Source organism: Artibeus jamaicensis, unplaced genomic scaffold (assembly GCF_021234435.1).
Source record: "Artibeus jamaicensis isolate MK-2021 breed Jamaican fruit bat unplaced genomic scaffold, CSHL_Jam_final contig_327, whole genome shotgun sequence".
NCBI lineage: Eukaryota > Metazoa > Chordata > Mammalia > Chiroptera > Phyllostomidae > Artibeus > Artibeus jamaicensis.
The window spans coordinates 283,585-298,132 of NW_026521772.1; the positions used below are offsets into that span (position 1 = coordinate 283,585).

Here is a 14,548-nt window from a genome sequence, read left to right on the forward strand (position 1 = left end):
GTTCAAAATGCCTACTCTGATTTTAGAAGTTTCGCTGGGGAAAACACCCAGTGTTAAGTTATCTCCTCAGCTACCAACCTGTCGGGAACTTGTGGGTGGTTTTGTGGGAGGCTGAGATCCTGTTCATTGGAAAGTCGGGTGGAATCATGCAGGCCGTCAGGCTGAGTCTGACTGTGTCTTGTCTTGGTCAAATTGTTCTCGCCCGCAGTTGGACAGGCGCTCTCAGCTCTCCTCCTGCAGACTCTGCCCTTCCCCTGATGATGGGCCAATATTCCTGGTGGCCTCGCATGTCTTCCAGAGCCCCAGGAGCCCACTGTGTCCAGGGGGCAGGAGGCAGGAGGTGGGGGGGGCAATTCAGAGCAAGGGTGAAGATGGGGTTTATATAAACATATTTAAAGCAGCTTAGCAGAGGCTTTCTCGTTGAACAGCTTTAAGAACAATGTGAATGAAACCTTAGCGACTTGGTGAGTAATCTGAAAAGTCTATTAATGTATACTTGAAATTCTGTTTGTATAAAAAAACACATTTCCTCTTTATTTTAACACTGTGTAAAAGAACATTATGCATGTGAGTGGTTTGAGAATTAAACGGTTTAATACTCAGATTCAAGTCCCTGACTTTTCTGTACATAGATATTGACGCGTTTTAAGTTTGGATTTTTTAGTAAAGCAGGAATCCGAGATTTCAAGCCCTCTGCCCACCCCCCTCACCCCCATGCCTGCTGTCTCTCAGGAGGATGTGCTGAGACAGCCTCACTGCCTCCACCCACAGGCGTTCCCTAGCAGAGGGCAAGGAAGGACACCCTTCTACCACATGCCCAGCAGCACGACTCTCAGTTTCTCCCTTCCTCGACCTTCATGGCAGTCGGCAACGTCCATTCATACTTGAGAGATGGGAGTAACTGTATTTATTTTTACCTCTACTCACAAACCGAAATAGGAAGAGGTGCAAAGAATAAGAACACATTAGTCAACACAAGGGTTGGCGACTCTGCCCATGAAGATAATAGTGTTCAGAGCAACTTCCCTTATCAGAACTAGGAAGGGCCTGTTGGCCTTGAAGGTCACCCTGTGGGGGTTCAGTGAACGGCCAGCGATCACGATGGAGGTACTAGCTGCTGCTTCACTGCCTTCCTCGTTTACCTGCGGGTCAGAGAGCAAACAAATGCTGCATTAGCCACTGCGCAGTTCCTCGGATGTGGGGACGTCATGGGCAGACACATCTGTTCTCCTCCAAGCGCTATCTGTTACCCAGGGGAGAGTACCCTTGGGTCAAGTCGAGTTCCCTCTGAAACCCTACTGGAATGTTCCTTATTTTCCCATCCAGTGGACATGAATGTAAGCATTTGTGCTCGTCCGTGCCTTTGGCTGGATCCACTCAGATAACCGCAGGACCAGAAATCTGGAGATAGACAGGGTTGTCCCATTTTTGGCTGGCACCGTTGTACGTGGTATCACAAGAGGATTATTTTGCACTTGATACTGAGAGAGATTCTGACTCAAGATCAGAGCTCTACAGTTGAGGTGGTTTTACTGTTGGAGCATCAGGATCCTGGATGTAACTGCCCCAAACAGCCACCCAGGACCTAGTCCTTATGAGGAGGGCGCTCCGGCTGGAGGAGATGAGCATTCCTGAGAGTAATAGACCGGGATGGGGGCTTCGGAGTTGGCTGATAAGCAGAACCGTCGCCGGTCTAAAGGAGACGCCTTTAGAGAACTGTTCGCGTGGGGACCCAGAATATCACTAAAAGTCTATCCTGGCCTCTTCACTCAAGCCCTTCGGACCCCTGAGCTTTGTGGAGCTGGTTGGTGGTGGTCTCTCTCCCCTCTTGCTCTGCCTCCTTCCTCACCCACCCCCATCTCCCCATGCTCTCTATTTCATAATCATTCTAGGACTAACTTTACGAGCAGAGCTTTACTAGAGCTTTTGTAGGACCAGTATTTTTAGTCAATCAGGTTCTGGTTTTTAATGCTTCCCAGGAGATTTACAGTCAGGTGGAGTCCTGCGCACCGAGTCCTTGAGGACTTCAAGGAAGACAGCTTTGTTCCCAGAGCCATGGAGGGACCTGGCATCACTGGTTGGTGGGCTCGAGGGGGACAAGTGGACCCAGGCCTTGCCTCTCCCCGAGAGTAGCTCAAAGCCCTCAAAGAGGCGTGTGTTGGCCACTTCGATTTGGGTCCCTCAGAGAGTATTTTTGTAGTTGAAGCCCCAAGGGCTCATCTTCCCTTGCAGCCTTTCTAAGTGTGCTTTCTCCCAGAATGCACGTGGAAGAGGGTGACAGTGGCATCGCTTTCACTTCTAACTCGGTGACTCCTGTGAGACCCCTTGTTCTGATCTCTATTAGGTTGCACCAGCTCGTCCAGCCCAGTGAGCATTGCCTTCACCTCCACTGAAGCAAAGCAGTCCCCTGGCCACACCTCCAAGGAGCCGTCTCCCTGAACTGCTGTCCCTCTGAAACTAAACTCACGTGGCCTCTGTCTTCCCGAGCTGCCTCATTCTGTCACTCCCACTACAATGAAGCTGACTTCCTCTTGTCCCCTGATACCTCCGCTCTCCACCGAGGGGGGCTCTGCCACTGTAGTTACTAGCACCGAGCTCTGCAACCTTTCTCTCTGAAAGCCTTCTTGCTTTGTGATCTCCATCCTGTGACCTTTCCTAACTTGCCCTCACAGCCTGGTTCCCCAAAGAATAATCTACAGAAGCGGCTTCCCACCCTGGCTGTATACCAAAATTCCCTTGAGGAGCTTTGAAAATAGACAGATTTGTGGGCTCCATCCCAGAATCACCAAGAGGCCAGCCCCCCAATAACTAACGCCGCCGGTGGCCTTAGTTCAGTAGTCCTCTGCGAACCAGAGTGGTACAAGCTTTCTGCAACTATGACTCTAGCCGTGGCATCTTAGTTGGGGTGACACCAGGAAAGCAATGAATACTCAGCTGTTCTCTTCCCTGGAGACCCTCTCGGACTTCCCCATGCTGCTGCGGCTTCATTCACGTTAGTATCCCAAGAAGAGGCAGTGCGTTGATTTAACCACCTAGCTTTCTGTTACCCACTCATGGTCTAGAGCACTGGTTCTCTGGAACGCACTTCAGAAGGCGGTCCACACTCACCAGCTCCCCTCCCTCCCTTCCCTGGGCCCTGGTCCCTTATCGTTAGGCTGCACCCCTGCTGTCCTGTCCAGCCACCTCGGGGAAAAGGAGCCCACGGTCACCTTCCAGTCTTTCTACAAGACGCTTTCCATTTCCTTAAAACTGCTCTCTGGGTTTCCACGAGCTCCCACTGTCCTGATACTTCCCAGAATTCCTTCTCGGGGGGGGGGGCCTTTGGTGGCTCCTTTTCCTATCTCACCTTGGCCTTTGTGTTTGTGTCCCCGTTTGACCTGCCTCCAGAGAGGCAGTGGGAGGGCGGGTGAAACAATCAGACCCCAGGGCTTCAGGGCCGGGGGTAGCAGCCCCCCTGCCCCGAGGAGGGGGCTGTGGCTTTGGGGTCTGAGGGACACCAGAAACAGCTCTCCCACCGTTGTCTCCTGCTGCTCACACATCTGTGAGCAGCCTGAGATGTCACTATCCTGTGACAGCCAGTGGAGCAGAAACCCTGAAGTTACAAATCACACGAGATACTGATGAACAAGTAATAAAACGGCATGAGATTAAAAAAAAAAATCAGAAGAGAAAGAGCACAGGGTGGCAGACTCACCTCGAGAAATGCCTTATGGAACGCATCCGAGACATAGAGGTCGTCCCGACCTTCAGCCACAATACCTGAAAGGAAGGCCAGATGTGGGCGAGAGTTGACTTTAACCAGCAGCAAGGAGTTCATTGGAGTGAAGAGGTCCTTTGGGGCCTTTTTGACAAGTAGGAGGCAATCCTGGCCCCTCCCTCACCTAACGATACCCTCAAAAGAAATGCGTGTTGACCGTAATGAAGGGCGTGGGCTTCTTCAGCCCGGCTCCTGTGGGTTTGGGCTCATACTTCGGCCCTTGGGTGAGGTTGGGGGACCAGGGACTCTGTTCTTAATGAAAAGTTCTCTCCATCGGGTAGGAATGTCTGTCTTTCCACTCTGGCAACATTTTAAAGAGAGGAACTGGTTTTCAGACCTAGCTTAAAGTCATCCCACTAAAGGTAAATTCAGCCACCTAATGTAAACTAATGCTTGAAAAAGATATTCAAATGCACCTTTTTAAAGGATGGTGCATTAGAGGAGCCAAATCAAGTGAACACCATGACCAAAATGTCACAGTGGGGAAATGTCCAGCTGTGTCTGTCCAAGTGACCTGGAGGAGAACACGCGAGTCCCGTGCCACTACTCAGTGTCCGCCCTGCTGTGTGTGGAACCCAGGTGGCCAGCTCTTCATCGCGTCTGTCTCTTTGCCCTGCATTCCGATGCCTTTTCAAGCTCTTCTCTACCTGGTCTCATCTCCTCTCTCAGTGACAACTCAAAGGGCTCTCGTGCCAGCTGGGCCTGTGGCCATCCAAGAGCCCACCCTCCTTTTCCAGAAGCAGAAACCGAGTGAGCAGGAGAGCTGGGGTGGAACCCCGCTGTCCTGGCTCGAGGCCCTTTCCCACCTTTGGTCAGACCGCCGAGGGGGCAGAGGAGGGAGGAAGGGCCCCGCTCCACTCACCCGGGAGCTTGGACTTGTCCGGGCTGAACAGGTCCACGAGGCCCATGTCTTGCAGCTGCTCCTTCACACTGAAGCTGTCCTCGATGCGGAAGCGGGGCATGTGGACCACCAGCATCGTCTCTACCAGCTCGTCCAGCCACTCCTGCAGCAACTCCGGGGACAGCTCCTGCTCCACCTTCGCCAGGCCCTTCTCTCGCGTGGGCAGGATGAGCACCATGGTGATGTCATCCCCCTTGAAGGGCAACTCGAGCACCTGGGTGCCCTCCGCCACCCGCCGGAAGCGGAATCTGCCTTCCTGGTACATCATGGATGCTGAGCACGACTCCTTATCGGGCCTGAAGAAAGGTTCCTTCCTGGTGTTCTCAGGGCTGAACTTGGACTTCCACAGGCCCTGGAAGATGATGTCAGGTGGGAGAATCATCAAGCAAGAAGACTGTATTGACCTGGGCATATTCACATTACTTTGTTACACTAACACGTATGTATCTTATTAGCAGAGCTGGCCAGAGGGGACTGCGTGAAAACATGAACAGCCGGGGTGATGGACTCATGAGTGTTTTCTTTCTGTCACCTTTCCTGTATTCCCCAGATTCCTAGCAGTGGCTGCCTATTTGCATTTATAACAAGAAAAATAAAAACTAGAACAATCCCTGGCTGGTGTAGCTCAGTGAATTGAGTGCAGGCTGCGAACCAGAGGGTCACCGGTCTGATTCCCAATCAGGGCACATGCCTGGGTTATGGGCCAGGTCCCCAATAGGGGACCCATGAAAGGCAACCACACATTGATGTTTCTGTCCCTGTCTCCTTCCTTTCCCCTCTCTATAAAAATAAATAAAAATTAAAAGAAATTTCTGAGTTGTGCCATTCCTCATCATCTTCCGGCTCTTTGATTTGGGTACCAGTCATTTAACTCCTTGAGTGATGGGTCTTCATCTGTAATGTGAGGAGCTACTGATCACTAATACCTTGGGCCAGGCTCTGCTCCAAGCCTGTTCGTGTATTAACTAAGTCCCCTCAGTAACCCTTGTGAGGTAAGTATATCATTACCACCATTTTATAGATGCAGAAATCGGGGCGGAGAAAGGGCTCGGTAGCTAGCCCAAGTTGTCAGAAATGGAAGAGTCTGGATTTCTACTAAGGAACCTGTCTGAGTGGCCCAAGGTCTCCTTTGTGATGTTAGGAGGATTGGGAGGGCTAATAAATGGCCCGGAGTTCTGCGAACGGTCAAGGCCAATACACACTGTGGAAATGCAACCTACTTCGCTCTTGGAGAGTTGGAAACCCCAAGCAATGCAGTGGTGCTAGGGGTAGGGGTCAGCCTGCCTGTGGGGCATGACTCAAGAGGGGCAAATGTGCCACAGTGCCACTAGTCTTCAGCGGGTGACCCTCCAGAGTGGGTCAGTAATCTATTTATTCCCCATACGCTTGCCCTCATCCTCCCTCCACGCAACCAGCCCAGAAGAATCTTTCAAACTCTTGACTCCCCGAGACAGGTGAAGCCCCGCTGCCCCTTCAAATCGCAGGGCCTCTGCAGAGGTCGAGGTCAATACCTTGAAGTAAATGGTGTTGACCAGCACCATTACAGTGAACTCATCAATAGCCCCCGGGGGAATGACGTCAGTGATACGCCCTTCGGTCTTATTGGATATCCACTGGTTGATGGTCGATCTGGACTTCTCTGCATTTTCCTAAGGAGAACCGGAAACAAAGCTGCCCGCCTGTGCTTGTAGCCGTCTTCCCCGGTGCCCTGCTCAGCGCTTCGTTTTACCCAGCAGCCCTCTGCCCTCGCCCACCCCTCGGCGACGCCATCACCCTCACCCAGGCTGGGGAAGCCTCATGCGTCTAGTCTAGTGCCGGGGTCAGCGTTCCCCCATGTTCTGTGGGAAGCTAATGAGTGATGAGGGTGCAGGGAGAGGGGGGACATTCACGTGGTCAAAAAAGCCTGAGAAAGAAGCTTGAATTAAACTCGGCGAGACTTCTCAGACAACAGCTCCGTGAACCTCCATGCGGAGCGCATGACACGCGCCATATGCCAGTTTCGTTTAACCGTGGTAACTTTAAAACACTGACTGAAGAAGGCATCTTGCCGGACTGACGTGTCCCACATAGCGTTTGGTATGTATGTGAACTGGGTGGGTGAAATGAAGAATTTATTATGTGTACCACTTTCGCAGGGCATCACTACCATCCATAGATAACACTGACTTCTCAGGCTTCAGGCAAGAGCACGTGTTCCAGGGGTTCTGACTTACAGCCCCCTCCCTCTGCCTTTAGCTGGCGTGGCAGGCTGCATCTGGCCTCTGCTTCTCCATCTCCTCGGTCTCGGAGTGGAGAGGGAGGAACTGGGAGGTCTGGGGTGACGTGTGTCACTCACCTTGAAGTCCAGGGGCTGGAGCTTGGCTCCATATACCAACTCGCTGATGTCCTGGTAGGTCTCATTGAAAGTAAGGGACTTGTCTCCAAAAAGGCGGTTGGCTGACACCAACTGGGAGGATTTGTTGGCCTTTCGATAGAGCCGGCAGTTGAGTTTGGCAAAGAAAAAATGGATCTGATCGGATGTCTTCTCAGAGATGGTATCGAACTTAAAAACCTGTAGAGGCCACAAGGAAAGGGGGGGTGAGTCTGGACGAGAGAAGAATGAAGGACAGGAAGGATAAGAGGAAAAGGAACCGGAGAGACCAGGAGAGCGGAGAGCACCAGACACCTCCAACGGGCTCCAGACCGAGACCCCACAGGGAGCCGGGCGGGAGGCTGTGGACTGTACCTCCATCAGCTGCTGGAGGGTGTCATTGCAGGCCCCCAGCTTGGTCATAGCAAAAGCCGTGGAGATGCTCAGGGGCGACAGGAAAATGTTGTCATCGTCTTTCTTGGAGTCCGCCAGGTGCTGGTAGAAGACTGTGGCGAAGCGGGAGTTGGCCTTGGACAGTTCCCAGACCCGCCGGTTGGTGGCCTCAGGAACCTTCTGGCCTGAGCCCGCCTCCTCGGGGGCCTTCTTCTCTGGGGACCGGTGAATGCACATGGGGTTCACAGGGATGTCCCGAGGCTTGGCTGTGCAGATGTCCTCTACAGGGCCCCTGCGACAGGTCACGCAGCCCCAGAGGCCAATGAGCAGCAAGGACAGGAGACATACCCTCCTGCAGGTGACAGAAAGCTGAGTTAAGCTAGGCGGGGAGACCGCATCCCCAACTGCCCATCACGGAGCTGCCCCACGAAGCATAGACGGGATGCCAGACGACCCATGTGACCTTGGACTTTGTAAAGCACAGGGGCCTAGGACAAGTCCAGTCCTGTACTCCTTGCAAGTGGACAGTTCATGTTGAAACTGTAATCAACTATTGAAGCAACCAATGGTGCCCAGGGCCCCACGCAGGGAGAAATAAAGAACGCGGAGCTTCCAGTTGGTGACGCGGGGCAGGCACGTCTGAAACACAGGAGGGGACTTTGGAGCCAGTGAAGACCGAGGGTGGCAGTGGGGGCCGTGTGCAGAGCTGTCTAGGGCAGACCAGGGGAGCGGACGGAATTTCTCCCCGGGCGGTACAGGCCCGGAAGGATTTCCACCGACACAGCAGAGGGACGTCAGTGACACAGGCAGGGAGGAAGGAGCAGGTGCCCAGGGGCGCTAGCTGTGAGCTGACCTCCCGCAGTGGCAGCTCCAGCCCTGCGTGGGGCCCCAGCAGAGTGTTTGCCGGTCACCTGTGCCCCCGCCCCCACATGTCCTGCTCTTTCTGTAGTGATCCCCCACCCCACACCCGCTTCTCCTTCCGTGTCCTCCAGCTCAGCAGATGGGACCCTCAGCGCCCTGAGGTCCAGAGGCCTGGGAGTCAGCCTGATTCCTCCCTGTGCCCCTCCTTCTTCAGTCAGATGGAGACTAATTTTTCCCCTTGCTCCTCATTGCCTTCGCTCAAGCCTTGTCCTTTCTGGTTGCGGGAAATCTCAATAGCTTCCAACATGAGCTCATTAAAGGTTGATGAAACTACTCTCGCTTAAAAAAGTGAGATCATGAGATTGACAAATTAGAATCGGGACACGGATTGAACAAACCAAGGGAGACACTCTCTTTTGGAGTTTTGTGGCCGGGCCAGGGTGGGCCAGGTCTTCCTCTGGTGTAGGTCCCTGGGTCTGGGAAAGGCAGCGTGTATGTGGGCACCGAGTCTTCTCAATCTTCCCTGGGCAGGAGAAGACGGGCGCACAGGGCAGAAAGGATTCTCTGAGGAGTCTGCTGGGCCAGGGTGGGGCTGGCCGGCAGCTGGGGCCACCCCTTCCCCGTGGTGGGACCTGAGGCCAGCGCCACAGCCATGTGAAGAACAGAGGCCAGGGTGGGAGGGCCGTGGAGGTGTTGAGGCAGAGAGGCAAGGGCACGGGGGACATGCAGAATCTTGCCACTCATCTCCCCATCTGGCTGCCCTCGTCTTCCACTCTGTCCCTCAGCCACACCTGGAAACGCAGCTGGGGGCTGGGCGGCCCCGGAAGCTGGCTTAGACATGAAGGAAAACCGAGATGTCCTAGCCGCAGCCTCCCGTCTAGCTTCCTGCAGATCAAGGAGGGAGTATGTGTGGTGTCGAGGTGGGAGAACAGGACTGCCATCCTTTGGTCAAAGGTCACCGAGACCTTGGAGGGAGGCAGCCACGCAGGAGGAGCAAAAAGGGAGTTAGGAGGCCCCTGCAGATTAAATTTGCATCACTTCAGAGGCATGGCCAGTCCAGGCTGCCCCTCGGAGGGTCTCCTGGACCACTGTGAGGACCCCAAGGCGTGGCTTAGGGAAAGGTCTTCGATGGTCGCCCCAGGCAGAGGGCCTGGGCTCCTCGCAGGTGCGGAGGTCATCCTCGGGGCTCCTGCAGAGGTCAGAAAGCCCAGGGAGGGCAAGCGAAGGCCAAGCTCACCCCTCTTACCTTTTCCCAGCAGCTCCAAACCCTGTCCCATAGGAAAACATGGTCGCTAGACCTCCCGGGGCTCGGCAGGTGGAGGTCGTGTGATCCGAGGCAAACCCTCTGAAAACTGGCTCTTTCCTCTAAATCCGAGGTTCCAGAGGCTGGGGTGGGGGAGGGGCTGGCGAGGACGTGAGGACAGAGGTCAAAAGCTGATGACCAGCAGCCAGGGTTAAGCAAAGCATGGGGCCCAGCGTTATTTAATTAGTGGAAAAGTTTTAAAGTTCAGGCGGGTCCAGGGAAAGCAAAGCCAACCTTTCTCCTTTATCCTCCCTCTCTCTCTTCTCCATCTCAACCAAACAGGCCCAAGAACATTTGCACATTCAAACCTGGTCCGAAAAACACCTGGCTGAGGCCGACTTTGCAGGATTGCTCTTCCCGGTGAACCAAACTGGGAGGTAGGAGCCAAGTGACCGTAACTAGCCTAGCGGAATGTTCAGAAATTCTAGCCTTCCACCCGCAGAGTTTCTACCCACTCCGTGGGTAGAAACACAATGCCCTCTCTTTCACAGCTGTGTTTAGGGGAAGGGAGAGAAGGGGAGCGTCCACTGCATCCAATCAGAGTGGGGAGAAGAGGAATGTTGTGGAACAAGGTACTACCTCCGGGCTTCTAAACCGACACATCCGTGCTCACACGTGCGGTCCACAGATGGAGCCTTCCCCACCTGGCCCCAAAGGGACCGAGGCAGAGGCCTCAGGGTCCTCAGGGGCACGCCCAGGATGCTTCCGAGGCGGCAGAGCTGTTTGGGAGGTGCCGCACACAGTTCTTCTGGGGCTCAGGAGACAGAGCGTAGGGCAGGTAAAAACACAACTGCTGAAGCACTTTAAAGTCAAAGTCACGGTGGGCCTGTGTTGTTATTTCTACCCAGTTTCGTTACAGGGGAGACTACATAAACTCCAACCAGTGGGGACCAAGGGCCCGATTATATTTTTCTCTTCCCGAACGGCCCAGAACAGCATCGCCAGGGCTGCAGAGACAACCTTCACGCTCAGACAGGGTGAACAGGTGCCCTCCGTGTGCCTACAGGCTCCTTTTCGTTGGCCCAGCCCCAGGAATTCTAGAGACTTCTCTAACCGTTAGATACGAAACCTCTGTCGAGACTGAAGCTGTACCTAAGCTCTGGGCTGCTTTAGACCCTGGACCCCTTGAGGACTCCCTCCCATGTGCAGTGATTTCCTTTTCTGTTTTTGAACCTGGCGATGTGCCCCTGTTCCACAAGGTCTTGACCGTGAGTGAGAAGGGTGTTGTGTATTCCACAGTGGCTTTGGGGGGAGGGGGCAGAGTTGCGGGCAGCACCAAAGAGGAACTAGAAAGCCCTGAGCCCCCGGGGTGACCAAGGAGAGAAGGAGACGGAGACAAGCCCAGTTCAGCGTCTGCGGGGTGGGTGCAGGCGTTGAGGCGTGCCCGGCCTGGCCGGAAGTTTCTAATAGCTACAGGTGTCCCATCATCTGTGACTTGACGTTCGCTTAGGTCAAATTCTTTAAATCTTTGAACATGATCATAATAATAGGTACCACATTAAACACCTGCTATACATATATGTTTATGTAGAAAACCCGGTTATACAGAGAACCCAGTTATCACAGAATTCTATAACATACAAAAAGTTCTGCAATATCATTGAAGGAAGTACCTTCCAATAATAAAAGTAATATAATTTTGAAATACCAGTTGGTAACATTGAAAAGCAAATAGGATCGGACTATAAAGAAAAATCACAGCACGTTAACAAACGGATTGACAGTGGTCAAGTCCAAGGCCTGTGGGCATTCCAAATTGTTGTATAAATCAGGAGAAAGTCAGCCTTCTCGGAAGGATTGCACTGCCTGGAATCTCTAACACCCCAAGTGGTGGGAAAATCACAGGATGCCTGGAGTGACCCCCTGGCTTCTTTGCCACATAATCACTCGCTGTCCGATCTCGGACGTGCAGCTCAACCTCCCACAGGGGCAGGCTTTTTAAATCTTAGATGTGCACAGAGTACTGAGCTCTCGGGGACTGTTAAGAATTAAAGATCGTCCATTGGTCTGTTGTCAGAGTTAATACAGTTGCACTTCCTCCTGGGAAGACAGCTAAATCTATTTCTAGCCTCCCCCAGCCTTGAAGTTAGGTGGGGCCACCAGGTTAAGTTCTGGGTGACAGGACACATGTGTGGCCCCTGAATGTCCCCCCGCCACGCTGGTCCTCCGAGTTCTGTCTGCCATGCTCAGGCCGGACAACCTCAGGACCTCGAGGAACGTGAAACATCTCTGCGTCATCCGGCCTGGCTGCTGGACCACTGTCCTCCCAGAAGACCCCCACTCGACCATGATGTGCACATGACTCTGACCGTGGCGCTGGCTGTCAGACACCCCCGAGAAGCTGCTGTGGTGGTTCCCTTTCCCCGCCGTTCACTGGCAGCGTCTGTGCGACACATGGCGTTGAAGGGAAACCCACCGACAGTCCGAGTGCCGCTCAATCTGATCTGATTAATTAACATTTAAGGGACACTTTTGTGGCAAGGACAGGCGTAGACACTGGGAGCAGAATGGTAAGCCCAACACCCTCCCGGACCTCGTACAGCAAATATTCTAGTGAGTGAGACCGACAATAAACGAGCTAATTTACATACACATATACACAGACGCGCACACATGTATGTTCTTTTAAAAACCCACTCCCCTGTCTATCAGGATCCATGCTCAGTGCTTTGCAAGCCTATATAGTTTTCTCGTCTGGGAAACACTGTTATGCCCCGTTCTCGAGGGTTAAGAACTTGCCCCAGTCAGAAAGCAGAGATTCGAACCCTTGTCTGCCTGTCTCACTGTGGGGACAGCGTCCAGTCCACTTGTTTCCCTGGGGCCAGACTTAGGACACGTCACCCTCGGGCTCCTCCCTGCATGGTCTCCATCTACCAAGATTGTCCACGGTTCCCTCCAAACCCAGGCCCAGTGAGGAGCCTGGGGGCCACCACCTTTTTCTTCAAGTGCCCACATTCTGCTAGAAAACATCTGTTTCCAATGCACATCCCAGAGGCAGGTTTCAGTGGGTCCTGGAGGGTCCCTCACGCCACCCTGGTCGCACTGCCGCCTCTCCGTCTCTAGACTTTGACGACCAGAATCCTTCTCTCTCCTCTCATTTCTTTGTAGTTTGGTTTGATGAGGAAAAGAAAAAAGCTTGTATGCAGAGGGGAAAACCACCCCGGGTTTGTCTGTCTGTCTGTCTGTCTGTCTACACACACACACACACACACACACACACACACAACACACAGTGGCATTGGTAGTCTGTAACATGTTTTAATAAATGTGCATGTTTATATATGTAAAAGCACATTTAAATCAAATTCTTCATGGCAACATCTGGCTGTTTCTGGAAGGGGGGCTGCTCGGGGGACTTCTCTCAGGTGGATTCTAGTTACGGCAGAGGGTCCCCCACTTTGGGGCGGCACAGCTTTTCTCTCTTCTGAGCGGAGAAAAGGTTGAGAGCACCTCCTAGGAACTCTGTGCTTTGCTGCGCTCGGGGGAGGGGGGTGCATTTGGGGAGCCAGGGAGAGGGAAGAGTGTAGCATTCAATGACCCTCCCTTTTAGAAAATAGTTTCTCCAAGGTGAGTAATAAAATTAAAAGTCCCTCGGCCCCTCGCCCCGCCTCTGGCCTCAGCAGTAGCTGCTACCAGCAGGTAACTCGGCTGGTCCCTGCCTTCACCTCACATCCGGGCTGTTCTTTGCTTTGGATTCAAGAGCAAGACCTTGGCGGGAACAAACAGCAGAGCATGGATCCTGCCGTGGTTACTGAGTAACTCGAATCTGAGCTCTTCCTCGGAAATTCAGCAAAACACCTGGCACCAGAGCCGGAGTTGTCTCCCGCCCGCCTGTGCTTCCAGTAGACCGGGTGGAGATGGCATTTTAATTAAGGCACAATCAAGTTCATCAAACTAAGTCCTGCATTATATCATTTGGCACCTTGCCGGTGAAACTCCCCGAGCAGCTCCCTGGCATCTCTGTCCAAACTCTCACAACCGTTAGAAAGTTCGGCGCGGGTTTCAGGGAAACCCAATGAAGACAAATATTTATTGAGCATGCCCAGTGCCAGTGTCACCGGGTCTCCAATGTCCTGGGTACTCGATAAATATTTGTGTTTGAAGAAACCCAGGATCAGAGCAGTTTTGCTGATTTATTAACAGGAACATACTTCGAATTCCTCCCAAGTGGAAAGTTACCCAGTAAAATAAAAATGCCCCCGGATTCCAAGGAACTGGCGTGAGCAGAAACAGCAGGCGAGGGCGTTCTCAAGAGGCCGAGCACAGGACAGTTGCGTGGCATCAAAGCTCACGGCTTCTACGCTGGTGCAGGGGGTCGTAGGTGGTGAAAGAGACAGAGAAGGGCAGGGGCAGAGCGCAGGGCGGGGTGGTGGGAGGAAGCTCCCTGGGGGGACGGGGGTGGGTGGAGCCGCTGGCCCAGAAGCAACAGGAAGGAACTCAGTAAAGCTAGTTTAGGCCAAGGGGGTGTGTTTGCATAAGCACAGGTCAGCTAGGTGACCGGTCCCTGCTCCCCACCTCTGCCAAGGGCTGCTCGGGCCACCCTGACCCCGTCCATCAGTGAGGCAGAAACGAGGGACTAGGAACGAAGTGGGTTGGCAGCTTCCACGCCATCAGACCTCATTGCAGGTCTCGGGCTCTCCCCAAATGGCCAGCAAGAGCACTAGCAGGTGCCGCCTGGGCATGGGGCACTTGAACTTCAAACAGACACCGGATTCAGGAACCACTTCTTGGGTGGCTACATAAGTTCAGCTCCCCAGGGAGTGATGCCAGAGGCAAAGGCCTGGGGGCTGTTCCCAGTTAGAGACTTGGGCTGACCCTCCGGTCCACCCTGGGTCCGGGAGTTCCTCAGCTTCCCTAGTGCCTTGTCAGGAAGACAAAAGGCCTTGTCAGGCTGAGGAAGTCCAGCGGGCACCCTGCCCATCCCAGTAACATGCAGGTTTTTTGGACGTGGCAGGACAAGAGGGCAACAACAACCTGAGATGA

The 14,548-nt window shown here is 53.5% G+C and overlaps 1 protein-coding gene across 1 annotated transcript; it reads right to left on the bottom strand.

Annotated features, from left to right (window-relative positions):
• Positions 1-890: 890 nt before the first annotated feature.
• Positions 891-9,653, bottom strand: SERPINC1 (serpin family C member 1). The gene is made up of 7 exons (XM_037145552.2): positions 9,509-9,653; positions 7,384-7,753; positions 6,994-7,209; positions 6,170-6,307; positions 4,620-5,010; positions 3,695-3,759; positions 891-1,142 (listed from the first exon to the last, which is right to left on the bottom strand). Exons 1-7 carry the CDS (start codon positions 9,547-9,549, stop codon positions 966-968), a joined length of 1,398 nt encoding a protein of 465 aa, XP_037001447.2. The 5' UTR covers positions 9,550-9,653; the 3' UTR covers positions 891-965.
• Between the last annotated feature and the right edge of the window lie 4,895 nt (positions 9,654-14,548).